Source organism: Mirounga angustirostris, unplaced genomic scaffold (genome assembly GCF_029215605.1).
Source record: "Mirounga angustirostris isolate CCGP_5_RB_7025 unplaced genomic scaffold, mMirAng1.0.hap1 SCAF_17, whole genome shotgun sequence".
In the NCBI taxonomy this organism is placed as follows: domain Eukaryota; kingdom Metazoa; phylum Chordata; class Mammalia; order Carnivora; family Phocidae; genus Mirounga; species Mirounga angustirostris.
Window position 1 is genome coordinate 24,333,819 of NW_026991725.1, and position 26,346 is coordinate 24,360,164.

At 54.6% G+C, this 26,346-nt stretch overlaps 1 protein-coding gene across 4 annotated transcripts; it reads right to left on the bottom strand.

The window, feature by feature from the left end:
• Window positions 1-1,089: 1,089 nt before the first annotated feature.
• Window positions 1,090-26,189, bottom strand: PIP4K2B (phosphatidylinositol-5-phosphate 4-kinase type 2 beta). 4 transcript variants are annotated; one of them, XM_045889017.3, is made up of 11 exons: window positions 25,875-26,011; window positions 25,226-25,325; window positions 17,071-17,168; window positions 14,159-14,255; window positions 11,653-11,805; window positions 10,650-10,796; window positions 9,688-9,726; window positions 9,087-9,200; window positions 6,176-6,434; window positions 5,650-5,753; window positions 1,090-5,174 (listed from the first exon to the last, which is right to left on the bottom strand). In XM_045889017.3, exons 3-11 carry the CDS (start codon window positions 17,133-17,135, stop codon window positions 5,094-5,096), a joined length of 1,059 nt encoding a protein of 352 aa, XP_045744973.1. In that variant the 5' UTR covers window positions 17,136-17,168; window positions 25,226-25,325; window positions 25,875-26,011; the 3' UTR covers window positions 1,090-5,093. The 4 variants fall into 4 exon arrangements, with proteins under 4 accessions (XP_045744973.1, XP_045744970.1, XP_045744971.2 ...); XM_045889014.3 differs by lacking the exon at window positions 25,226-25,325 and having other exon boundaries at window positions 25,875-26,189; XM_045889015.2 differs by lacking the exons at window positions 25,226-25,325; window positions 25,875-26,011 and adding an exon at window positions 18,880-18,986.
• Between the last annotated feature and the right edge of the window lie 157 nt (window positions 26,190-26,346).

The window sequence follows — 26,346 nt, forward strand, 5'->3', positions numbered from 1 at the left end:
TGGGCGCCTGCTGGGTGCTGGGCCTGGCACAAAGTGCTTCACACGTTCTAAAATGTAGTCATCATGGCGACTTAAGGCAGTTAATTTGCTCAAGGCCACTTTAATAAGTGGTGGAGCAACAAGGGAAACCCATATTCCATTTGACCCCAAAGTCTAGAATCCTTTTCACTCAGTTCTGCTGGAAAACTCTTAAATCTTTCATTGTTTCAGGTAGAAATTGGGCCACGTAGCCACAGGTAATACCCTTGTGGTTCAGCGTTTCTTAACCTTGGCTGCACATTAGTCACACAGATACTTTGGTCCCATCCCTCAAGATTCCGACTTAACTGGCTTTTAAAGGCCTGGCACCTGTCTTTCCTAAAAGCTTCCCAAATGATTCCAGCTTGCAACCTGTGGCGGTGGTTCCCTCACTTGAGCCTCCATCAGAATCACCTGGAGGGCCTGTTAAAACCGTTCCTGCTTCGGATCTGCAGAGGGACCTGGGAATTTCTGGGTTTTTTTTTTTAAGATTTTATTTATTTGCGAGAGAGACAACGAGAGACAGAGAGCATGAGAGGGGGGGGTCAGAGGGAGAAGCAGGCTCCCTGCCGAGCAGGGAGCCCGACGCGGGACTCGATCCCGGGACTCCAGGATCATGACCTGAGCCGAAGGCAGTCGCTCAACCAACTGAGCCACCCAGGCGCCCCGGAATTTCTGTTTCTGACTTGCAGCTGCTGCTGACACAGCTGGTCGAGGACCACACGGGGAGAACCCCTAGATTTTAAGCTGAGAGTCTACATGGAGAACATGAGATACACGAGGTGACCACGTAGCTAGTTACGGGAGCGCAGGGACAGGTGTGGTAGGTGTCTGCCCCGCCCCCCGCCGGTGTTGGTCTTACACAGCTGGAGAAGTGAGGGCCGGTGGTTTGTCCATTTCTCGGTGTGCGCAGAAGGAAAGTCGGCGGCCAAAGTCCTAGCCTGTATTCTTTCTCCAAACTCAAGTCACACTGGGATTTTGTCCAAGCAACCTTTGAAACTGGGACCCAAACCTTTTAATTCTGGAAAAAATAAAGGCTCATTTCCAAAGGACTCATACATGACAGATGTGTACACAAAGCTTTTTGAGTTTTATTTGTTCCTTGGGTTGGAGATTCATCTTAACATGCATGCATTTTAAAACAGTAACAGGGTCTCGAACTGTTCTGAGCAGACATTAGACAAGCACAAGGGGTTGAAAATTCCTATTTAAAAAAACGGAGGTCGCAGCGAGAAACCGAGAAGTCACGTCCGTATGGCGGGTGCCAGTGTGTCCCACTACCCCCCGAGGTGAATCTAAGCTTCATTCACATTTTTTGATGACCATGATCTGACCTGATGTCCGGGTGTGCCAAGCAGCTCGGGCCCCCCCCAAGGCTGCTGGTTCACAACTCACAAAACAGCTCTGAGCAGGGGAGGGGGCCCCTGCAAGTTTCCTCCCCGGCCTCCCAAGGATCTCAGCACAACACGCTGGGGACAGCTGAGTCTCCTCTTTCCGTTAGAGGTGCTCGTCGTACGTGGCACGTGTCCGAGGGAAGGTGGGCCATGTCCCTGCCCCTTGCAGATGGCTGGTAGATTTGGGGGCAGTTGTTCAACTGGGTTTTCCCTGGGATTCCTGTGCTCAGGCTGGACCCTCCCACCGCCATTTCTGCCAGAAAGAAGTGAGGTCCCTAGACTTGGGGGAGCCACAGTTCTAAGGCCGGAGCTGTAAGTTCTAAAGTCAGAGCTGTTAAACACACAGTCCCTTCTGGCCCCCGACACTTGAGTAGCTCAAATGCCAGGGAGTGCCAAAATTTCTTCCCTCCCCACTTGAACTGGTAAGACAACTGGGGGGGGCGGGGACTGGCTGCTGAGAAAAGTCCCGGGTCTTCGGTCCACCTCCCCAGGGCAGGTCCTGGCGGACGTTAGGGCAGGAGTCTGTAGTCCCCAGCCCTGAGCACGACCAGGGGACCTGTTTGAGGCCTAAAGCACAGGCAAGAGAAACGAGGAAGAGGGAGGGAGAGGAGAAGAGCTGCCTGTGGTGGGAACTTAGGGGGTGCCACTGAGACCAGCCACAGGGGCGACTCGCGGCACCTGCCCCAGACCAGTAACCCCTGAGCTAGGTAAGGAGAGGGGGAGCACCGGCTCAGTCCGCTCCCGGAACTGCTGGCTTCTGCGGGGGGGCCCCCACACCGCAGGGCACGGGGAAGGAGCCCGCACTGGGGGGCACACTCCGTAGTTTGTTCAAAGGAACAAGGGCCAGAGGCCTTCCTCTAGTGGTCTCAGTGGCGTTCTCGGAGAACCCTCGCTTGGGCTGCGGGGCCCGGGAGACTGGATTCTCAGCCACAGGCTTCAGGGCGGGAGAAGCTGCGACTGGCGAGGCGGCTGAGGCGGGCAAGGGCGAGGAATCTTGCACAGGCTTCCCCCTCCAGGCTTCACCCCGTCAGTCATGTCCTATTCTTACTTACACCCTCGTTCTTGGGAGACCCCAAATTATTCTGGGATGCTGTGAGATTGTTGGAGGTTTTCTCCCTGGCTCCAGAGAGGGAGGCTGAGGCTAGTCCCTTGCCCTTGGACGCCTTCTACAACCCAGAGAGGGAACGGTGGGGCTCGGAGAAAGGAATGGGGGCAGACATGAGCTGGGGGGTCAGTTCACTTTCTCCACATTCAGACCACAAACCAAATATACCTGCATCATTACAAAAAGAGAAAGAAAACTGGTATAAACCAAGATAAACAGCTTTTGAACATTCGAATGCCAAAGGAATTAGAGGGCTAAACCCAAGGTTTTGAAGATAGCACAGAGAAGGACCTTTTAAAAAAAAAATCTAAAATCCATCCAACCACAGTTCAAATGTTTTGACCCAAACAATACTGTCAGAAAAACAAAAAGAGCATTTGAAACAGAATGCTACTCTCAAAATGTAAACAATATACCAAAAAAAAAAAAAAAAAGAAAAACCCATAAAAACACAAAAACTCAATGTTAAAGAAGTTAGATACCTGGTAGCTCCTCTTTAACTGATGGGTTATGTGACACTTTTCATACACACGATGGCAACATGATCAGCGGACCAAATGCAGGAAGCCGGCGGGAGCCCAAGGCTCGGGCGGCGGCGGGAGCACAGCCCGCCAAGCTCGGAAGATGCTGGGCCTCTCGAGGGGCAGATCTAAATTTTCATTCTTGATTAGGAGGTGGGGAAATCAAGTCCAAACATTATTCCTACGTAATCCCTTCCTAAGTCAGATCGATTTCCTCCATGAGCCGCTTGGTTCCAAGTTCTTCCCCAAGTCACTTGGTGGTCTTGCCGCTGCGGTTCGGAGCTACCTGCGACCCCTTTCCGGAGCCAGGGCGGTCGTTTGACCTGTTTGCCTCTTCCAGAACGGTTCCAGCAGCCCCCGCGGGGTCCAAGAATGCTGCCTCCATTCCTCTCTGACCTAAAAGCTGCGGGTAGGGCCCGGAGATGGTGCTGGTTCCTGCTTCAGGAGCTGAGCTCGGCCAGGCTTGGAGGGAGCCACAGGAAACCAATCCATTCGTTCCAATGTTTCTACAAACTTCCTTCGCATCTGTGGGGTTATCTACAAGTTTTACCATATCTCATCCTAAATCCCCAGTTCCTGGTGAGGGGGTGAGAAGATGCAGGAATGAACCTCCCCCGACACAGGGCTGTCTCCTTCCTAGCCAGACCAGACTGCTCTGATGGTGTCACAGGAGGGCACGGGGCTCAGTTCCGAGAACTGGGTCGCTCAGCAGCTGGGCGGAGGCCCTGAAGAAAGCTGCAGGATGCCACTCCTGGGGAAGCCCGGGGCTGGCAGGTCTGCTAAAGGTCGAGACGGGGGCATCAAGGAAAACAGTCCCAAAGGCGGGGCCAGGTCGATCCCCCACACCAAGCCTCCAAGTTGCATTTCCTGGGTCCCCTCCTCAAGTGTCTCTGAAGCAACCTCAGGCTTGGGTGCCACCCTCCAAGGTGGGGGGGGGGGCGCACACCCTGCTGGCCACGACCGTCCAGGGGACAGACCGCAGGCACAGGGCATCAGATCATCTACACGGTGGCCCTGGCGCTTGAAGACCTATCTCTGCAAGGAGCGCCCCAGGCGTGTGGAGATGGGCCCCAGCAAAAAGCTCCAGTACAAGGGCGGCCACCTGGGCCAAGGTCAGAGGAAGTAAATGGATGGAGGGCACAAGGCCTCATTTGACACCCCGCAGCGTCTGGGGGTCCTGCTATCCGTAAAGATGCTTCCTAGTTCCTCTTCACCCAGCGGGAGGCAGGCTTTATAGACAGGACGTGACAAGGCCAGGGGCCAGGGGCATGGGTGATGTCCAGGGGGTTCTGTGAGGACCAGCTGTCCGAGTGCCCAGCCACGACCCCCACCCCCAACCATCCCATGAGGATCAACTCACGCCCCTGGGAGATCTCTCCTCATCCAAGATGCCTGATGTTGATCTGGAGCGTTCCTTCGGGAGGACAGCATTTACATGGAGGAATCCGGTAACGTTTCACTTGGATCCGAGGCGAAAAGGTGGAGGAAGTTGTACACAGTACTCCATAAAATTAAAAAGTTAATCCAGACAAGACCCAGTGCAGCAGGGCTGAGGTGTCTGACTTCCTCTCCTCTGGTGTCAGAGTGCTTGGACCCTCGGCCGGGTCCATGGGGGGCCTCTTTAAAGGGAGCTCAGAGCAGGGCAGGGATGGGGAGGGTGATGGGGTGATGACATACTTCATTATAAATAGCAAACCTGGAGCGATGAGATTGCAGAAACGAAACCCACATAAACCTACAAAGTCCTCTCTAGCCCCAAGGTATTGTAAAAAGTTACAAGGAAACCCCTTTTCAACCTGGGTCAAATGGGGGGCAAATCCAGGGTGAGCGGAAGGTGAGGTGCACCCTGTGAGTACGTGAGCACGCAGCACCTCCCCTCCCCCCCAGCTAGTCTCTCCATCCTGGGCTGCCGGCTCCTCACCAGAGCCCTCCCCTCTGCGCCCCACCCTCCCCACTCTGCTCCCCACCCTCCCATCCAGCCCAAATACACCCTCTCCCTTTTCCGACCCCGACCCCACATCCGGCTCTCTGGCTCTGGCTGAAGGTAGCAGGTAACTACGTCAGGATGTTGGACATGAACTCGTTGAAGCGTTTGGAGTACTGCTCAGGGTTCACAGTCGAGATCTCGGCCCCTGCCTGGAACACACACAGGCCACGGCTCAGGTCAAGCTCCTGGCCCTAACGGGGTGGCTCCTGGGAGGCTCCAGCTGGGAGGAGCCTGGGGATTGAGGAGCCTCCGGCTCGGCGCGGGAGAGCAAGGCTACACCTCAGGCTGGCCAGGCCGCCTGGAGGAGCGGTTCCGTCTCAGAGTGGCCCTGGCCTCACTCCTGGGATTCCCAACCCCGAGCCTGCGCCCCCTGAAGGAGCAGCAAGGTGGTGGGGAGGCGGGAGAGAGACGCAGGATCTCTGGGCGGGGTCCCTGTGTGGAGACAGGAGCTTCAAGTCCAAGGGGAAGAGGGCTCTCTGGGGAGGAGCATGGGCAGGTAAACCAAGCTGTCACCTGTAGTCACACCCAGGGGCCCTGGGGAAAGGAGCCAGCAAAGCAGGGGGAAATTGCCCGGCAGGGAGAGCGGGGGGGCGGGGGCGTCTGGGAGCGGCAGGGAGGACTCACCCCGTGCTTCACCGTCTTGGCAGCATGGGCAGCTTTCTTCTTCGTGTCGTACGGTGTGAGGATATCGATGATGGCCATGAAATAGACCTCCTTCTTGGGGGCACCTGGGGGGGGCAGGGGAGGAGGAGGGCAGGAGCCCTGCAGACCTGAGGCCCGGACCCACCCCTGGCGTCGTGGCCCTGAGGAAAGGAATGCTAATGGGCCCTTCTCAGAAGCCTCCAGAGCTCTTCTCTTGTTTGTGGACAGTCTTTCTCAGGGTTTAGAACCATGAACCGGGGCCGAGCCAAGCCTCCGGCTTCCAGGACAAGCAGAGAGGGGAAGGACAGCCTGACAGAGAAGGACCGCAGGGCCCCAGAAGCCAGAGTTCCTGCCGGCAGATCGGGAGGAGAGCCCGCAGGCAGGAGAAGGCCAAAGTCAGCAGTGAATGAGGTGGGGGTCCAGACACCCAGAGGGGCACCTAAACATGGGCCTGAGAAGGTCGCACGGGGGCCAGGGGTGGGCAGGGCAGACGCGGGCTCCTACTTACTTTCATGGCTTTTCATGGCATAGACATCAACAGAGGGGTCGAACTCCCCGGGGCCAAAGAAGCGGGGGAAGCTGAGGAGGTTGCCCGGGCTGTCGGGAGGCGTGCCGTAGGAGCAGAGCAGGTTGCCCCCCAGCCCGTCGTTCTCGCACTCCTCGTCCTCCGCCCGCTCCTCCACCTCCATCTCCTCCTGCTCCGCCCGGTCCACGTCGTGGATGCCCACCAGCAGACTGTAGTCCATGATCTTCAGCTGGGCCAGGAACTAGGGCAGGTGGGGAAGGAGAGATGGAGGAAGAGGTTACACGGGGCATCCCCGGGGGCATCTGGAAAGGGGAGAAAAGGCACTCCCTTCAAGGCCATTCTCCAATTCTCAAACGCTGGCGAGAACAAGCCATCGAGGCTCTGCCTTCAGTGAGCTCAGTGTCCCGCGGGGAGGACAGCCATTCCCGAGGGCAGGGAGCCGTGGGAGCCCAGGGCGGCGGGGCGGGGGCCTCCCTGGGGACAGCGGTTGAGGCAGCCTGTGGATGAGGGGCGGTCAGGCAGGCAGAAGCTGTGGGAGGAAAGGCAGAAGGAGCCCCGAGGGAAGAGGCCCTTCGGTCTGGGATCAAGAGAGGCTGCAGCGAGTCGGGGGGAGGAGCGGGACTCCGCCGGGCGCTGAGGCGCGTCCTTCCGGCCACAGATCTCACCCATCAGGGGCCCGAGGCCTTGTCAGTAGGCTGGGGCCAGGATTTTTTTAATTACGAAATACTATGAAATAGAACAGAAAACGTGAGAGGTGTTAGAGGAAGTAGGCGGTGGGTCCGTCGTGTGTGTGTGTGCGCGCTCACGTGCTGGGCTGCGAGCTAAAACGTGCTTCTCACCGACGGCCGCAGGCGCGCCCGGAACACCACGTGACTCGGCTTCTGCACCGGGCAGGATAAGAACGGGGAGACGAAGGGAAAGAAAAGGGAAGAGCCCCTAAGACAGAGGCAAGCGCCACTCGAGCATCCTCCCGGAGGTCCGACGCGGCTGCGGCGCGGGCCTGGCACCTGCACGAGCGTCGCGCGCGGGACGGTGGCTCAGGTCTCCTGGGCTCGGACTCCGTGACTTGAAGGATGACAGGAAGGGGCTGGCACAGATGGAGCCGGCCAGCCAGAACGCCAGCGCCGCGACCGCCGAGGCCGCCGTCGCCGGCGCAAACCCTGAGTGAAGCGGCCGCGTGGCACGTGCCGGGCTCTGCCGTGGTCACCGGGAAACCGCCCGACGGAGCGCCGTGACCACAGCGGCCCACGCACAGGCTCCTGGGCTTCTAAAAGCACAAGCAGCCCTGATGACAGACGATCAGCAGCCTCTCCTCTAGAGAGAAAGGTGGGGGGCACCACACCAAGCCCCTCTGGACGAGCCCTTCCCAAGGTCCAAGGGGAGGGGGCCGAGGTCCCAGAAGAGAGAGTCCACGACCCACACCCACTGCTATCCACCCGAGAACACTGAGAGAGCAACAGGCAAATGAAAACAAACGAAATGTGCAAACTGCCTTAACTTCCTCTCAGGAGAGTAGGGAGAAAGGGAGGACAGGAAGGAGAAGGGCTCTGGGCAAACTGAGGCAGAATGAAGGCACAGACGGAGCAGGTGGTGATGAAGGAAAAGCTTCCTAGGAAAGAAAGCCGTTCGTAAAACCCACGCACATAGCCACATTATTCACAGTGAATTGATCCAAGTGCGATGGTTAATTTTTGGTGCCCGGACATTTGGTCAGATATTATTCTGGGTGCATCTGTGAAGGTGTTTGTAGATAAGATTAACATGCGAATTAGCAAAATGAGTAAAGCAGACTGCCCTCCCTAATGTGGGTGGGCCTCATCCAAACAGTTGAAGGCTTGCACAGAACAAAAAGGGTGACCCTCCTGTGAGTAGAAGGGACTCCTCCTGCCCAGTCCCTCTGAGCTGGAACATCAGTTTCTTTCTTTTTTTTTTTAAAGATTTTATTTATTTATTTGACAGAGAGAGAGACAGCGAGAGAGGGAACACAAGCAGGGGGAGTGGGAGAGGGAGAAGCAGGCTTCCCGCCAAGCAGGGAGCCCGATGCGGGGCCCGATCCCAGGACCCTGGGATCATGACCTGAGCTGAAGGCAGACGCTCAATGACTGGGCCACCCAGGCGCCCCGGAACATCAGTTTCTTCCTGCCTTCAGACATGGACTAAACACTGGCCCTTCCTAGGTCTTGAGCCCACTGGCCTCCAGACTGAAACTATATCATCTGCTCTCCTGGGTCTCTCTAGCACGCCGACTGCAGCTCTTGGGAACATCAGCCTCCATAACTGTGGAGGCCAATTCCTTATACTAAACACCTGACTGTCTGTCTAACTACTGACCCATCCATCCATCCGTCCATCCATCCATTGGCACCATCTATTGGTTCTGTTTCTTTCTTTTTTTTTTTTCTAAAGATTTTATTTATCTATTTGACAGAGAGAGACAGCAAGAAAGGGAACATAAGCACTGGGAGCTGGAGAGGGAGAAGCAGACTCCCCATTGAGCAGGGAGCCCGATGCGGGGCTCGATCCCAGGACCCCGGGACCATGACCTGAGCCGAAGGCAGACACCCAATGACTGAGCCAGCCAGGAGCCCAGTGAATTCAATTTTTCCTAAGGTTAAAGAGGCTCCTGGGGCGCCTGGGTGGCTCAGTCGTTAAGCATCTGCCTTCGGCTCAGGTCATGATCCCAGGGTTCTGGGATCGAGCCCCGCATCGGGCTCCCTGCTCGGTGGGAAGCCTACTTCTCCCTCTCCCACTCCCCCTGCTTGTGTTCCCTCTCTCACTGTGTCTCTCACTGTCAAATAAATAAATAAAATCTTAAAAAAAAAAAAGAGGCTCCTGCTCTGAGGACAAGAGGGGGCCCTCCTCAACCAAGGTGAAAATGAGGGTCAGTAAGTACCTCTACGTCCCGCTTCAGTTTTTCCAGGAAGTTCTTTTTACTCTCCTCTCCCACATGCAGCTTCTGCCCTTCATTGAGGAAGTCGTTGTCTTTGAATGTTGGCAAGTCCTTGGCCTGGGAGAGCAACAGCAGCGTTAGGCTGGGTGGCCCAATACATTCACCCCAAGAGGTGACGGCACAAAAAGGGGAAGGGTCCCTAGAGCACAGAGGGTCGACCTGTCAAATCACCAGGCTCAGCGCAGGAGGCTGCAGTCCCAGCCTCGGGAGGCAGGGATGGTGACTGTGTGGCTTACGTCAGCCAGGGAGGACAGACCAAAGCGTGTCTTCCTGCCGAGCCTGGACTACCTCGGGGCTCAGGAAGCCACGGCCCAACAGAGGCTGGCCCATGGACAGAAGTCGCCAGCCCTGCAGGACTGTGGGCAGCCGGCAAGGCGGAGAGCGCGGCCGAGGCCGAGGCCAGGCGGGTGCTCAGTGACACAGCCCGACAGAGGCGTAAGTGGGAACCAGGTAGGGGCTGTGGCGGAGGAAGGGCCAGGCCGACCGACAGAAGTTGATTCCAAGCGGCCGAGGCCACACTCCATCAGTCCGGGTCCCCGCATACCTTCTCCTTATCACTGGCTTCTCTGGCGACAGTAGAGCCCTGCAAGGATAGGAGCCGTCAGGGGAGGTCCAGCTGAGGCAAAGTCCGCTGAGCGAGAAAACATGCACCCGTCTCTGGGGAGAGGCAGCAGGTGAACTGAGGGAGGCTGTTTAGAACCCTCGAGGGGCCGGGAGGCAGCAACCTGCTCACGCCCTCTGTCACGGACACTGACAGAGCTCTGGGTAGACACGAGGCTCGCGCTCAGCCAACAGGGCTGTACCAAGACTCAGTCCCTGCCCTGAGGGGACTTGCCTCCCAAGATGGGAGACAGGCTCTAACAAGCGGTTACGTGATTAGCTAATCCGTTAATTACACCAGTGCCAGGTGGGACATGGGAGGAGGACACGCCGAGAGCAGGTGGCACAGGGGCAGCAGTCCAGGCCGGCTTCCTGCAGGAAGTGACATCCGAGCCGGGCAGGAAGTAACGGGGTGACGGAAGGCGAAGATGGACAAAAGAGCAGGGAGGGGAGAGGCCGGGCGGCCAAGAGAGGTGCTGGGGACCGGGCGGGAATGGAAAGGGCAGCACTGCGGCTGCAGCGGGGACAGACAGGGCTGTGAGGTGTCAGGAAGCCGGCTTCGAGAACAGCGGAGCACTGTGGCTCCCAGGCACAAGCGTGCTCCTTTCTGGGTCTAGAAATGTGTGTGTCCTGGACAGATGGCAGGGTGCGTGCGTCAGACAGCCGCCCCTGGAGCGCACATGCCCCCAGCAGGAGCTGAAGAACACCTGACGGTGACACAAATACGGCACATTAAGTAACCTCTCGTCCCTGTCACCTGGACTTCCAACAGCCTCTGACCCAGAGGAATTAGGCACGTCAACTCCAGAGTCCTGACTGTGCCGAAACCTACGGCCCGGGGGCTTCCCGTCGTGTGGGAGCCTGAGGGAGGGCAGCCCCCGAACTGCGGGCCGCAGAGCCCTTTACCTTGAGGTCGTACTTGCGGTGGACAGTGAGCCGGTGGCTGAACACATTCCTGGTGACCACCATGTAGGTCTCGACGCCGTCCACGGTCAAGCGGTACATGCCCAGGAACTGCGGCAAAAGGGTGCTGCCGTGACACTCCACTATGAACTAGAGCCAAGGGAGGAAGGACGGGCGGCTGAGGAACGAATGAAGACGCCGGGACGGCCGGGGGAGCCCCCCCACCCCAGGCTCAAACGCTCCCGGGGAGTCGAGCCTCCAGGTCAGATGGGTCCTGTGAAGTCATGGGGCTTCCTTGGACTTAGAGAGGCCATGGCCCCCCCCAACCCCCAGCCGGCCGGGCAGAGGGAGAGGCCGGGCGGGCCGGGCAGGGCCCCGTTGGTCTCGTGTTACTGGGCCGCCCCTGAAACTGCCGTCTGAAGCAGAATCACTGAGGCAGGCCTGCGAGCGGGTTGTAGGGAAAGAGAGCGGCTCCCTCCTTGCCAGGAGTTCTTAGCCATGCGGCACCCGGGGGGATTCCGCTGTAGCCCCAGAGACAGGAAGTCCCTTTCACCACCTCCCGGTGCCCCAGAGAGAAGGCAGCGTTCCCTGAAGGCCCAGGCACTAGGCCCGGCGCTCGGACGCCGCCACCGCACTCCCTGCTTCCCTCCAGGACGGCGTCCCGGGGCGCGGAGAGCCCGGACAGGAAAGGAAGCGACCCTGCCCAGACCACGGGACCTCTTCTGGAAGAAATGCGGCAGGTGCCAGAGGGGGCAACTTCCCGACTCTGACAAGAAACAGCTGTTCCACGGGGACTGAGTGGGCAACAGGCCTTCATTTCTCCTTTTTCCCTTTTTGCAACAGGCATTTGAGCTCTGCACCCGGCCCCGGGGAAGGCCAAGTGCTCGGCTCTCGGGAGGCGGGGGCTGCTGCGACAGGACCCATCCCTCCCCAGGAAGCCGCCCAGGGGCTCTCTCCTCCCTCCGGCCACTCGTCCTCTACCGCCCAGGCTCGGGACTCACCATACCTGGTGGTATTTCTTTAAGATGTTGTGCATCTCAGCCACATCCTCACTTGACACGGTCTTGATGACAAAGCGCCGGTCGTAGGTGGTGAGGAAGCGCGTGCCACAGCGGCCCTGGCTGTCACTGTTGATGGGGGCGCTGCGCGTCACTGAGTTCTGAGGGACCAACACAAAAGCAGGCTGGTCTTGGGAGAGGAACAAGGGCTCTGACCTTTACTTGGGCCAACCACGCTGGGACAGGCGGGACCTGACCCACCCCTGGTGTCACGGGAAGTTCACTTCTCTCCCGCAGGTCTTCCTGGAGAGTGACGAGAGTTGCTACTGACCACCTGCTCCTAATCCCTGACCGGACGGGCAGCGGGCCAGCTGCACAACGTTTCCTCTCCTTCTGACCCCTGAGAACTACCCTGTCCACGAAATCCCTGCCTCGGACGTTAGGGCTGGGCCCTGACCTGACGCCCACAGGTAACCTGACCTTGGGTGAGCCATTTCACTTCTCCACTCCTGAATTTCCTGACCTGGAACACAGGGAGGCAGTCCAAGATGCTTTTCCCAGTTTCCTGGGGTGACAAAGACAAAGCCTAGGGAATATTCAAGAAGTCCAGCATAAAGCAGCAATGGACAATCATCTCTTTTCCCTGGACATACCCCGGTGCTGGAAAACCCTTCCCACAGCAGGCAGGGGTTCCTCGCCTCTCTGCCCAGCCCCTCTCCCCTCACCTCAAACTCCTGCTTGTCTGTGCAGAGCTATGAGGCAGTTCTGGGGAGCTTTTCTGGCTCTGCCACTGCTCCTCCTCGAGGCCCCATTCCCATTAGGATCAGAGAGCAGTAGAAGCCTCTAGAGGGGGTGGAGGGGGAGGTGTGAGTCAACCAAAGGGATGTGTTCACCAAGCAGACACCGGGAGAAGACCTTTGAAAGGCAAGGCAGAGAGGAGGCCCCAGCTGTCCCTGTCCCCAAGCAGACACATGTGGGGGTCTGCTCGCAGAAATGCCTCCTCTCCAAGCCCCTTCCTCGGCTGCTATCTAGGATTCGATGCTCTGCCCTCACCCAGTGCCTCCTCACGAGACCCTGGGGGAAGGAGAGAGCGCCACCTTCACGGGGAAGACTCAAGTCTGAAGTGGTGAGTGCTCTCTAAATTAAAAGGGCACCCCCAAAACAAGGTGCCCCCGATCCAGAAATGTTGAGTAGGCTCCACAGCGGAGGGCCTCACTCCCCCAGCCTGGTTCTCCTTCCGGGAAGACGAGCAGGCCCCACGCTCCCATCCCTGCCTCGTTTCCAGGCAGTGTGCTCTGACCCTCTACACGGTTAGTCCCCTCCCTGAACACCACGCATCGTGAGCACAATCACTTGCCCACAAGGTTATGAGAGAAAAAATGCAGACACGGAGAGGATGTGGTTAGAGCGCCGAGGGGAAGGGAAGGAGCCACAGCGGAAGGAAGGTGTCCGAGCAATCTGGGGCTGCAACAGCGGCAAGTTCTTAGAAAACCTCCAGCTCCAATCAGATCCTGATTTAGCTCAGGGTTTGGTCCTAACAGAGGGGGCTGGAGGCACCTCCCAGTACCTCTCAGGCACAGCCGTTCTGGAGCCTTCCGTCCCTGGCATCTCCTCCTCCGGCATCCCTGCGCCCTCCTCTTGGGGATGGCATCTTTGCAGGCCGCCCTCCAGAGTGGACAGGAGAGGAGAGGGGCCTCACCCAGGTGCATCCTGCTCCTCAGGAACTACTCCATGAAAGGCTTACTAGGACCCGGCCTGGAGGGGTTACGGTATTTTAAAAGATTTGGACATCCATTTTAGATTTCACCAGGCTGTACGCTCCTTTTTCCCCCCCAGACAAACGCAAATCAGCTGTATTTCTTCCTGCTAGCAAACTGAAGTGGAAAATTCTCCCACCGTCACCAGCAGGCTGTCTGTCAGGGGCAGAAGGTCCACGGAAGGGGCTAGGTGGAGCAGTAACAGAAACCACAGACTAGGAGTCAGACTGTGATGTCCCTGAGACTGGGCCACAGGCGGCATTACCAGCCCTGGGAGGGGGCAGTCGCCGGCCATGCCGGCCCCCTTCCCGCAGCAGGCTGGACCATGGAGGCGGCGGCACGCATACCTGCCAAGGTTACACTATCCTCCAAGTCTTCCTTTTCTACTCTGTCTTACCTGCTTTAAGAGGCCTCATCACCCGCTGGCAACAACTCGCTCTTTTAAGTCAAACTACGGAGGAGACGAGTTCTTGGGCCTAGACTGGGAATGTCAGACTGAGATGAAGCAGCTTCGGCAGCCCCTCTCCCTCCCAGGGAGAGGAGCCTGAGTCTGCCTGTGGCTTCAGAAGCACTTAGCACTTCTAGGGCCCCGAGCTCCAGGAGCCTGCTGGCACCCTGGGAGAGACCACCCGGCTGGAGCGGGACAGGACAGGAAGACAGAGCTCGAGAACGGGAGACCTCCCTCTCCATGTCTCCTGTGGCCTCCTAACCCCACTCCACTCCCTGACCCCTCCTACTCTGCAAAGACACCCCGTACCTGGTAATCCTGATCATCAATCCCAAACCTCTCCCGGAGATTCCGGAACACCATGGGGCAGTACTCCTTAAACTTGAAGCGGCTGGGGAGGTTCTCCCTAGGGCAAAGCAGAGAAATGTCTTCGTGAGCCCTTCCTTGCCCATCTGTCTAATTCTTCATCAGAACTTCCCTGGGTTTGTGCCACAGGTCACCGGGACCTGAACAATCTGTGGCGCTCAGAATGTAGGTTTCTAGGCCCCAGGAATTCTGGAGAGGAGTCTGGAGTATTTAACAAACAGTCCTGGTGATGCTGAGCGTGTAAGAGTTTTAAAACTTTACATCGCCGTGTTCACCTTGTAAAAATGAGTCGAGCTGTATCCTTATGATTTGTGTACTTTTTCTGAGTGTATGTTCTCTTTTGACAAAATTTACACGAAAGGGGAGAGCCTCACGTGCCGAGAAGCGAGCCGGAGCGTCGGCCACACTGCTCAAGGGCTGTGCTTGCACACGGGAGTGACTGCGTGTGCATGGCTGGTGTGAGGCGGCCGGCAGGCTGACGTTTGCTAAAAGGAGCGGCCTTTCTCAACCAAGGCACCCTCTCCTCTGAGGACGCTTCTACCAACACGTCCTGAAGATGGCCACATGCGGGAAGCCCTGGGCTTCCCCGGGGATGGAGGATGAGGGCGCTTTGGATTGAAGAGGTCCTCCGTCAGCTGACCGGATCCCATCTTTTCGGGAAGCCTTGTCTGGGGGCTGCTAGTACCAATCTCCACCCTCCCCACTCCCTGGTCAATAAGCCACAGACTCCCAGGAGGGGACAGAGTCGCCGTGAAGGGAGGCCATCTCCACATCCTCCATCTTTACAATGGTCCCCTTGCTTGGGAACTCCCTTTGAGAAATCCGTGCCCCTGCCTACACTCCAGGATGACACACTTTGAGGAAATAAACAGCAGTGGCTTCTCCTGCAGGCAGGGGCCTCCTCTGCCTCCTGTCCCCTTCTTCTAGTAAAAGGCACCACAGCACATCAACAGTTACTGAAAGGACAAAAGGAATAAAGAGAGATAAAAGAAGAGATTGGATGCTCTGCTTTAGGCCAAGATGTCAAGGTGGTGGAACTTCACCAGAGGCCATGGACCCTGAAATAGGCGGTGGTGCGATGCCCCCTTCCAGAGCCCTGAGCCCTGGGACAGAGCCACCTCCTTGCCTGCCACAGGGCCAAGGGCTGCTTCTCCCTCCTTAGGGGGTGTGATACTGTGACATATTTGGTCTTTGTTCCTGTTTCAGGCACAGAGCAACTAAAACCCTTGGAATTTCTGAAATCATAAGAGCAATAAATAGGTCTTTTTTTAAAATTCATAACAAGCCCCTTTCAACCACATCTGAGTTTATGTTAATAAGGTGACTTTTGGAAGGGTGGGGGGGCGCCTGGGTGGCTCAGTCGGTTAAGCATCCACCTCTTGATCTCAGCTCAGGTCTTGATCTCAGAGGTCGTAAGTCCAAGCCCCACGCTGGACTTCACACTGGGCATGGAGCCTACTTTAAAAAAAAAAAAAAAAGTGACTTTTGGAAAGCCTCAAAGGATGGGTTGCTGGTTGCCAGGGGAACCAACCAGGATAAGAGGGTTGGAACGTTCAGTCCCACTCCCCTGACCTGCAGGGAGGGGAGAGGGGCTGGAGATTGAACCCATCACCAATTGCCAATGATTCATCAATCATGCCTTTGCAATGAAGGTGGGACTCAGGAGCTTCCAGGCTGTTGAACAGGTGCAGGTGTGGGGAGGGTGGTGCACCCGTACAGGTCGTTCCTGAGTTGTATCCTTTATAATAAACCAGTAAGCAAGTAAATAAACTGTTTTCCCAAGTTCTGTGAGCCGCTCTAGCAAATTAACCAAACCCAAGGGGGAGGGTCGTGGGAATGTGGGACCCACAGCAGGCTGGTCATGAACACAGGTGACGACCTAGACTTGCGACTGGCACCTGAAGGCAGGGGGGCAGCTTCGTGGGACGGAACCTGCGGGGCCCGATGCTACGTCCAGGCAGACAGTGTCAGCTGCGTTGGCAGGACACCCCGCTGTCCCACGGAACTGCCCCACGTGTGGAAAACCCAGGGAAGTGCAATGTGGTAGTGGTGTGAGAGCAGAGCAGAAACACAGGAGTTTTTCTTCTACACGGTGGCTGCTTAGCTCTGAAGACAGATGGCTTCTCGAATAAAGTGTTGTTATTACATACTGTGGCTGAGAGAGGCCACTAAGGGGTATTTTCAAACCAAGCTTCCCCTCCAGCTAACAGTCTGGTAATGGTGGGGCGACAGAGGCCAGCTGGAGGAGGGGTGCCAGGGACCGTGGGGCCCCGGGATGCGAGCGCAGAAAGGAGGATGTGGGCAGCAAGCGCTTCCCGGGGCGGCCCACAGTTGGCTGAAAAAGCAAGGCCCCCCAAGGGCTTAGGGCAGGCCCCACCCTGCACCTGGCAAAACGGCTGCTTCTTCGCTGCTCCAACCCTTCAGACGCCAGCGTTCGTCCCAGAAGCCACAATGAACAAAAGGGGGAGCAATTACTTCGGATGGCGCCCTTGGGCACCATGCTCAGCCTGTGGCTCACACGCCCGTCGGGAGACAGAAGAGCTGCATCCCGGGCCAGGAACATGTCTGGCAGCTTCTCTGCTACCTAACCTGGCCCCAGATGAATCACCCTGGGCCGGGCCACACGCCCCGAGGGACCCTGGAGGTAGGCAGATAAAGGAGATGACAGAATGACACAAAGGGGAGAGGCACCTAATGAATGCATTTTCCCCGGCCAGTCTGTCAGCTGGGAGATCCAGGTGTCACTGTCACACCCTGCCAGGTGCGACCACTGCCATGCGCGAGTTTTCTGAAGCTCTCCACCTTGAGGGAAAGGACTGCCCACAAAACCTGAGCCCACTCAGGAGGCCACTTACTTATTGAAGAGATGATTGTCCACCTTGATCTTGCTGTATGCTTTGAAGTCATCTGGCATTAGCATGACAGGCACAGGGACATTGCTCAGCTCATTGATCTGCAAAGCAAGGGGAAAGTAAGGTTCTCGGCCGGTAGGCCACCAGCCTCAGAGACACAAGACGCTACAACATGAATGCCACCATCTCACCAAAAAAAGCATGTCCGCGGATTCCCTCCTTGTCTTTCTGCTCTTCTCTTCCAAGAAGTTCCCAACCTCATCTCCACCTATTGAAATTCTCCCAACCTGATAAATTCCAGCTCAAAAAGCACCTACTCCATGAAGCTTTCCATGATTCTCTAGGCCATAAATGTTCTCTCTCACTCTGGAATTTCTGAAGTAGTGTTTGTATCCATCCTTTGGCCATCACACAACCTCCCTCACATTGTAGTTAATGCTTATCAACCTCACAAGCTTGCTAGACTATAAGTGAGGCAAGATCGTATTACTGATCCTTGTAAGCAAAGGTCATCTAACTGATCTCTGGAGGCTCCACAGTGCTTGGCCCCATGATTTGCATATGGCAGGTACTATATAAATATTTGTCAAATGTAGCAATAGGTGGATCAATGAATAAACATCACACAACCTATGTGGGTCCTGAGGCCTTTAACGTTTTCATACAAATTGATGGGTCACTCAAGATGTTGGGTTGGGGTAGGAAAAAAAGCTGGATGAGTTTGTGTGGGTGTATAACTCATCTCCAAAGTAAATAATTAAATTTAAAGCAAGAAGAAGAGGTAGGCATCTGGCCACTGGCTCACTCTTCCCCTCCTGATTAAAACAGGGTCAGCTTCTCAAGCCATGTCCTGCCTTAGGCTGAACTGGACGAGATGGGGTAGGGTGCCTTGCCCCCACTGCAAACAAACCTTCCCATTGGCTTTCATCTCCCTTCAGGGAGCTGGAGGCTGACGGGCTGGCTTCCCATTGGCACCAAGCTGAGAGCGAGCATCCTGCCCTTCCCTGTCCCCAGCTTAGCCAATTAGTGGTCTAATTAGCCACAGATGTCCTCTCCCTTCACAGTGGAGTATTTGACATTTGACCCTCAACCCAGTGGCCACTAATGCATTCAGGATTTACAGAGGAAACCCTAGGTTCTGCCTTAATGGATAGGGGGGAGGGGATGCACAGCCTTCTGTCTCCCAGAGACTTTCTTTGCAAATCCTATTATCTCAATGAGGCCCATGTGGTAGTGAGGGAATAACCGAGACTCATTAGGAGCATAAATGGGGGGAAACAGCATTCAATTTGCCGCCCCTTTCATGCTCCAAACCTTTTTTATGTAGAAATGTCAGAGGGTGGAATAAGTTCGAGTTAATGCAGTATCTGGGCTGGGGAACCACACTTTTCCTAGAATTGGTGAAAAAACTAATTTGCTCCCATGGAGATGAAGGCAGATACAGGCGCGTATATGTCTGGGGAGGGGGGCAGCAGGGTATCAGCAAAGTTGGCAGTGTGGCAGGGACTCAACAAACTGCTGGCAGAAACTGACGGGCATAGACACCAGAGTATATCCTGCATGAGTCCATTTATATGAAATCCTAGAACAGGAATCTACGGTGAGAGCAATCCAGTAAGAAGCTGCCTGGGTTGGCTGAGGGAAGTTGATTGTAAAGGGACACGAGAGGCATGAGTCTGGGGTGACAGAAGTGTTCTATGTATTGTCTGGGGTGATAATTACGTGACCAAATATACATTTGTTGAAACTCATCAAACTGGACACTGAAAATCCCCAGCACCCAGGTCTGGGATACCCCCCACACTGGCTTACCAGCCACATGACAAAAGCCACACCAACTCCCATCCAGGGGGTGCTCACAGGGAACCTGATTGTGAAGTGCGTGCCTATGGAGGAAACCATTCCACTTCCTGGTCTTCCTGCCAACAGAAACAATTCATGGGAGCTGTCCCACTTCCTTTTTCCTGGCATGTATTGCTTGGCTCGGACAGTTGAAGAAGTTAAGACGTTCACGGTTCTTGTGTCATCCCACCTTGCCTAGTTCACACCTCCACACCAGAAAGAACACACTGCACTGGCTCAGAGAGCATGGTTTTATACCAGAATGTTCTAGGACGTACTACTCATTGATTCTGCGTTAGTCTCAAATCCAGATTTGGTGCCAAGACCAAGGCACCAAATGCTGGGATGACTAGGAAAGACTGAAACCCTTGCCTGACAGGGTCAGCTATGCTGGGCCAGGGTGAATTTTTCTAACGGCAGCTATTCAAGAATGCGCTATTTGTTAATTCTCTGTAACTTCTGGTTCAGCCTACTTCGAATGGTTATAAGTTGGCAGGTTTTTAGTTCTCCCTTCATCTCTCTTCTTGACTACACAACCCAATAGCAGGAAATTTCTGAGAGAATCCATATATATGAACTCTGTAGGCTCACCCCTTATTTCCACTGGGCCCCATGCAGATGATTCACTCTAGGGATTAGCTGTACTAATTTTTTAGTTGTGCTAAATTTTATAGCCCCAGAGAGTTCTATTCAATTTCAATTGAACAAGCACTTACTAAGATATCTACTACACGCCGTACTTCATGTTAGGGAGGAGGGGGTGCACGAGGGGGGGGGGGATGTGCACACTGTGCACACAAGAGGAGGAGGCTTATTCTCTTATCAGGGAGATGAGACAAACCCATGACACAGAGAAACTCAAAGTCAAGTGGTATACACGTAGTGCGAACACAGGGACAGAGACATCAAGAACAGCAGAGGCTCGAAGGGTGCGGTTAATACGGTCACAAAGACTCCTGGCCCTCACACATCAGGCCAGAAACAGGGCACCTCATGCCTCTCCTGGTATTGCCAAGAGCACTTGACACTGGAAGAATCTACAACAAGATCATGTTACACCTCCACTTAAGATGAACCTCAGGGTAAAGTTTTACCTCCTTAGCCTGGAATTGAAGGCCTTTCCTGACCTGGCTCAGGCGCTGCCAAACTCCTAATCAGTTTACTTCTACCCAGTGTATTGAGGGCCTTACTGTTAAGCCAGGACGGTGCCAGAGCTGGGGATGCAAAAATGAGAAGACATGGGCTCTGTCCAGCTGGGAAAACAGCAAAGAATACAATTTGATGAGTGCTATGGAGTTATAAATAAAAGGGAGGGGGGACAGATGAAGAAACTGGTGCTGCCTGGGGGTGGGAGTCAGAGAGCTGCTTGCCAGAGGAAGCTGAAGAGAAATAAATACATGTCAGAAAGGCCTAGGATCGGGGTGCGGTGGCTCAGTCATTAAGCGTCTGCCTTCGGCTCAGGTCATGATCCCAGGTCCTGGGATCGAGTCCCGCATCGGGCTCCCTGCTCAGTGGGGAGCCTGCTTCTCCCCCTGCCTGCTGCTCCCCCTGCTTGTGCTCTCTCTCGCTCTGACAAACAAGTAAGATCTTTAAAAAAAAAAAAAGTTTTGAAGCATGAAAGGTCATGACTAAAGCAATGTTCTAGGAAGATGTGCCTGTACTCGACTATCTAGCACAATCCTGGGCCGACCCCTCTTCCCTTCAGCACAAGTGCACTTGTGGAATGCATATTCAGTCAAGTATCACACTAAATACAACATATTCGTATGGGAAATCTGTTGTATCTCACGTCACGTAAATGGTTTTTGGATTAACCACACGATTAACTCCAGGAGCCATCAGCATAAATAATAAGGAGGCTATACAAGCTGAGTGAGAAATTTAGGAGCAGAGAATTCACTCTGTGCTGATCCTACTGGAGATGAAAATTCAGCCACTAGTTCTAGTCTGCTGAACTCTGATTCCAGAAGCCTCTACTTCCCTGTGTGACCTTCCTAGGAACCCAGGAGGCGTGGGCAGGGCATGCAGGTTTCCTGACTTGTCCTGCGGTTCTGTGGGTGGCACAGCAGTCGATGGCCAGCACTGACAACCAGGTGGTACCTGCCGCCATCAGAAAACATGGTGTTGAAAAACCCCAAGACCGAGGAAGTCCAAGTAAGACCTCACCTCAGACTAGGGAGGAAAAGGGCAAGAACAGAGCCACAGGTGCCAACAAATTCACTCCTACGTTTATCCCTCCTTTTTCATACCATCGTTTTTCTTCTCTTCCTGTTCTCCGTGAGGTGGAAAGGCCTGGCCAAGGGCAAATTTATCCAAAGGCCCCACTAGACCAAGAATACTTACTAAAGAGTTGTAAAGTCACAGAGCAAGAGAAAAAGGCAGGTAAAAGAGGTTCTGGGTCTGCATTAAGCAAAGAAAATGCATGGACAGCATGGGGGTGGAGTGTGGGAGAGAACTGAGCAGACTTAAGAATGAATCTGTTCTTTATACCATACACAAAAATTAATTCAAAATGGATTACAGACCTAAATGTAAGAGCTAAAACTATAAGAGTTTGGGGACACCTGGGTGGCTCAGTCAGTTAAGCATCTGCCTTTGGCTCAGGTCATGATCTCAGGGTCCTGGGATCGAGCCCCAGGTCAGGCTCCCTGCCTTGCAGGGAGTGTGCTTCTCCCTTTCCCTCTGCCCCTCCCCCCCTCGTTCTCTCGCTCTCTCTCCATAAATAAATAAAATCTTAAAAAAAAAAAAAACAACTATGACAGTTTTTCTTAGGATAAAAAATAGGAGTAAATTTTCATGACCTTGTGTGAGGCAAAGCCTTCTTAGAAATGACACCAAAAGTGCAAGCAAACAAAGAAAATACATAAATTGTACTTTATCAAAATTAAAAACCTGAGCTTCAAAAGATACCATGAAGAAAGTGTAAATGATAATCCAAAGAATGGAGAAAATACTTGCAAATCATATATCTGATAAGGGACTTGTACCTAAAATATATAAAGAACTCTTGGGTGGCTGGGTGGCTCAGATGGTTAAGCGTCTGCCTTGGGCTCAGGTCATGATCCCAGGGTCCTGGAATCGAGTCCTGCATCAGGCTCCCCACTCAGTGGGGAGCCTGCTTCTCCCTCTGCCTCTCTATCTCTGTCTCTTATGAATAAATAAATAAAATCTTAAAAAAAAAAAAAAGAACTCTCATAATTCAAGGGGTACCTGGGTGGCTCAGTCTGTTAAGTGTCTGCCTTCAGCTCAGGTCATGTCTCAGGGTCCCGGGATCAAGCTCCCTGTCTCCCTGCTCAGCAAGGAGTCTGCTTCTCCCTCTCCTTCTCCCTCTCTTTCTCCCTGTGCCCTCCACCCCCCCATCTCATGCTCACACGCTCTCTCTCTCTCTCTCTCGAAAAAAAAGAACTCTTATAACTCAATAATGAACAGACAACCCAATTAAAAATGGACAAAAATGTTTTTTAAAAATGGACGAAGATCTTAACAGACATTTCTCTGATGAAAATATATAAATGGCCCAGGCGCCTGGGTGGCTCAGTCAGTTGAGCATCTGCCTTCAGCTCAGGTTATGATCCCAGAGTGCTGGGATTGAGCCCCATGTCCGGCTCCCTATTCAGCAGGAAGCCTGCTTCTCCTTCTCCCTCTGCCCTTCCTTCTGCTTATGCTCTTGCTCTCTCTGTCAAATAAATAAACAAATAAAATCTTAAAAAAAAGAAAATATATAAATAGCCAATAAGCACATGAAAAGATACTTATCACCATTAGCTATCAAGGAAGCACAAATCATAATCACAATGACATAACACTTCGTACCCACCACAGTGGCAATGATAAAAAAGATGGATAATTGCAAGTGTTGACAAGGATGTGGAAAAATTGGAACCCCCCACACCCTGCTGGTGAAATGTACAATGGTGTAGTCACTTTGAAGAGCAGTCTAGCAGGTTCCTATGTGGTTAAATATAGTTACCGCCAACTGCTCCTAATCTTTGTGATCACCTGAGTGAGGCTTCACGCATACCTGGTTCCTAAAATGGCCAACAGGTCATCAAGCCAGGTCTGCCTCCTCTGGTCTCCACGCCCCTCTCCAAGGCAATCTTCTCTACCTCCAAACTGTATTTCATCCACGAAAATACTGGTGTTCTCTCTTTACTAGTTTTCCCCTGACAGATCTGAAGTCTTCTTCTTTTTTTTTTTTTAAAGTTTTATTTGTTTAAGTACGCTCTACACCCAACGTGGGACTCAAACTCACGACCCCGAGATCAAGAGTCACATGCTCCACCGACTGAGCCAGCCGGGTGCCCCAGATCCAAAGTCTTCTGTCTTTTTTCCCTGCAGTCTCTCTCCAAAGTCCATGGGCTGCATCTCCTGTCCCCAAGAGGAGCTCCTGTGACAACACCAAGCTCAAAAACCTCTCTTTTTCCAACTGGAAGTAAATCAACCACCTCAGGAGAGAGTCACTGACTTCTGCTCTCCATAAAGGCATATCCACCCACCATCAGCCATAGACTATCATGCCCTAAATGCCTAAATGGGTGAGAAACTAAAGATTCAAAGAAATGTGATCTCTGAAGCCTCACATCGCCAAAGCTGGCACAAGTGGGCTTCTGAAGGAAGGCAACCTCCCAGAAAGGCTAGCAATCCACCAAGAACTATGTGGTCCTGACCCCCTAGAGAACTGCAAGATTTTATACCACTCTTCTTCTGGGGAGATGCCTCCATTTCCCAGATGGGGGATCCTAAAGGACCAGACCTTACCGCAGGCCCCGATGAAGCACGAACCCTTGGGGCCAACTGAGCTGCGCCGCTTGCCCTGTCCAGGGACCAGTGCCAGTGCCTGTCCCCTGAGGCACCTGCTCATTACGCCCAGAACTGTGGGTCTTGCTTAACGTCAACGCCTTTCCAGCTAGCCCTCAAACTTTTCTTCAAGTTAGCAAAGAAAGAGGGTGACTGCCTAGTCCAAGAAAGTAAGACTCACAGATGCCTATCCATCTACCATGCATAGGCCCACATCTGGGCAGACTCACTGCCCGCCTACCAGAACACCCAACATCACACACACTCCCGGGAGCTGGCACGCACGGGCACACACCTGAGCGTGCATTCAGGTTCTCTAACAAGACCATCATCCCCACCTATCCTGGCCCTTGGCTGAGAAACGGACTAAGGAAGAGGAGGCACAGAAAGCAAGACCTGCCATTCGAGACCACCAATGAATAACACAGCCCGTGTTGCCTGACAATGAGCTGCATCTTCTGCTGTGGCCATGGGTGAGCTAATCCTCCAGCTGGGCCTCCATGTCTTTGTGTATAAAATAAGGGACCCAAGGTAGTTAGCAGCAATATTCCAAGTAGGAGCTCTAAGAACCTCCACCAATGCTCTATATAGACAGGATGCTTTCTAGTGAGAAGCAGGCTGTAGGACAAAATCAAGGACTGACTTCCAGGCAGGGACACAAGGTCCACATTTTGATGACCCAGTTTCCCTTGCAATGTTGTCAGATGACCCCTGAGACAGCGGAACAGGAGAAGCAAAGTCTGCTGGACTACAGGCCCCAAGCAGCTTCCAGGGGTCTGGGCATTAAACCAGAGCTACTCCCTACCCTGGCCAGGACCGTCACCTGAGGGAGGTTACTGAAAACAGTAACCTGCCCAAGACCAAAACACCAACAAAGACCTCACCATACTCATGCACTTTTCTGTATCAGATGTAAAGATCCAGAACCCTGGCTCAGACTATGGTTCATCAATCTCCAGCCAAAGGTTCCTCTACCAAAGCAAAGCAAAAAGTCTTGCTGGCCCCAGGCCCCGTTGTCATCATTTGATTTTGTGGGCAATTTCAAATGCTCTGAAAAGTAAGGGTGCCTAAAGAACTGAAATTCACAGGAAACCCAAGCCAATAGTTTCATCTTCCTCATTCCAAACTTGTAGTTGGTGAGGTTGGGTGTTTCAGGTCCTTTTACTTCCTCTGCTCCTTCCTGGTGTAGGGACTCACAGTGCAAATGGTCAGAAGGCAAGGAGCAAGTGGTTGGAAAAGAAAAAAGAAAGACCCTAAACAAACAGGGCGCAACCAAAGTCCTCCAGCTCAAGCACGAATCCTGGGCTCCAACTTCCTGATAGGACAATCTCAAAGCACCCCAAGTGTCCAGGGGACTGCCCGCTCATCCTAACCACCCACCACTATCACACCCTTCATGACGGTACAACAGAAAGCCCAATAAAAGAGAAGTCAATGTCTTTGACATGAACACCATAGGAGAATGCAGGAAGACACATTACTTCTACTACGAACAGTCTTCCTTATAACCAGGCCTCACCTTCTCTCAAATGGTTACATTCTCTCTTCTCCCTAACCCAGGAAGACCCTGGTAAAGTGTCTGTGGTTCAAGGAAGCCTGTGCTTCTCCAGTTGATACATCTTGTTCAAGGAGAAAAAAAGGAAACCCAGGGAGAATTTCCATAGTCAGGGGTGAGGAGGTCTGGAGGATGGGAAACTTTAAGCAGTCGCACCAACCAAATAAACAGAAATAGAGGAATATTCAGGCAGGCCAATGCCACTTGCCCTGTCAACTGGACAGGGAGCTGGCAGCCGGCTGAAGGAACAAGGGGGTAAACACATGCAACAAACAGGGTGAGGGGATGAAAGCGATTCCGCGGCACCCGGGCCTTCCCCCTGCCCTCCAGGGACTGCCCTAAGCGAGCAAGCCAGACACTGGAAGCTAGAGGGGCTGGAGGGGAGGGAGGGGGCGACGGCATACCACCGTCGGAGACACCAGGCCTCGCGTGGCGCGCGGGGAGTGCACACCCGGCCGGGACTGCGTGCAAGGGTGGGGTGGGCGTGCAAGTGGCTTGGCGAGGGGCTGCGGGCGTCCCCGGCAGGGCCCGCGGGGCGAGGGCCGGGCCTGCGGGGGGGCGTGGGAGCGCACGGGGCGGCGCTCGGAGGGCCGCGCGCGGGGGAGCTGGTTACCGTGTGGTTCACCCCCCACATCAGGACGCTGAGGATCGGCTCGCTGGCCCGGAATAGCTTCACTTTCTGGCACACGAAATGCTTCTTCTTGGTCTTGGTCTTGCTGGCGCTGAGCGGCGCCACCGCCACCGCCGTGGTGCTGGTGCAGTTGGACGACATGCCCGGGGCGGCGGCGGCGGCGGCGGCGGCGGCGAAAGCGGGGGCGGCCGAGACGGCGCACAAGCCAGCGGCCCCAGGCCTCCCCGGGACCGATCCCCACCCCCGCTCCCTCACCGCGCCATGGTCGCGCCCGTCCCGTTACCTCCCCACCCCGCCCCGGTGGTTCCGTCCGCCCCACGCCCCGCCCCCCCACGCCACGCCCCGCCCCGCCCCGCCCCGCCCCGCTCCAGGGAGCCGGCCGGCTCGCTCCGCACCCCTCCGGCACCAGGCGCTCTTCTCCCCGCCCGGGTGGTAGCGCCCGTCCCGGGGAGGC

Bases quoted from the DNA above. Each gene is read 5' to 3' on its own strand.
- PIP4K2B (XM_045889014.3), bottom strand. From the start codon at position 26,033: ATGTCGTCCAACTGCACCAGCACCACGGCGGTGGCGGTGGCGCCGCTC. The intron at 17,169-25,874 runs GTAACCAGCTCC...CTTGCTTTGCAG, and splicing joins TGTGGGGGGTGAACCACACG to ATCAATGAGCTGAGCAATGT. The intron at 5,175-5,649 runs GTGAGTCCTCCC...TGTGTGTTCCAG, and splicing joins CCAAGACGGTGAAGCACGGG to GCAGGGGCCGAGATCTCGAC.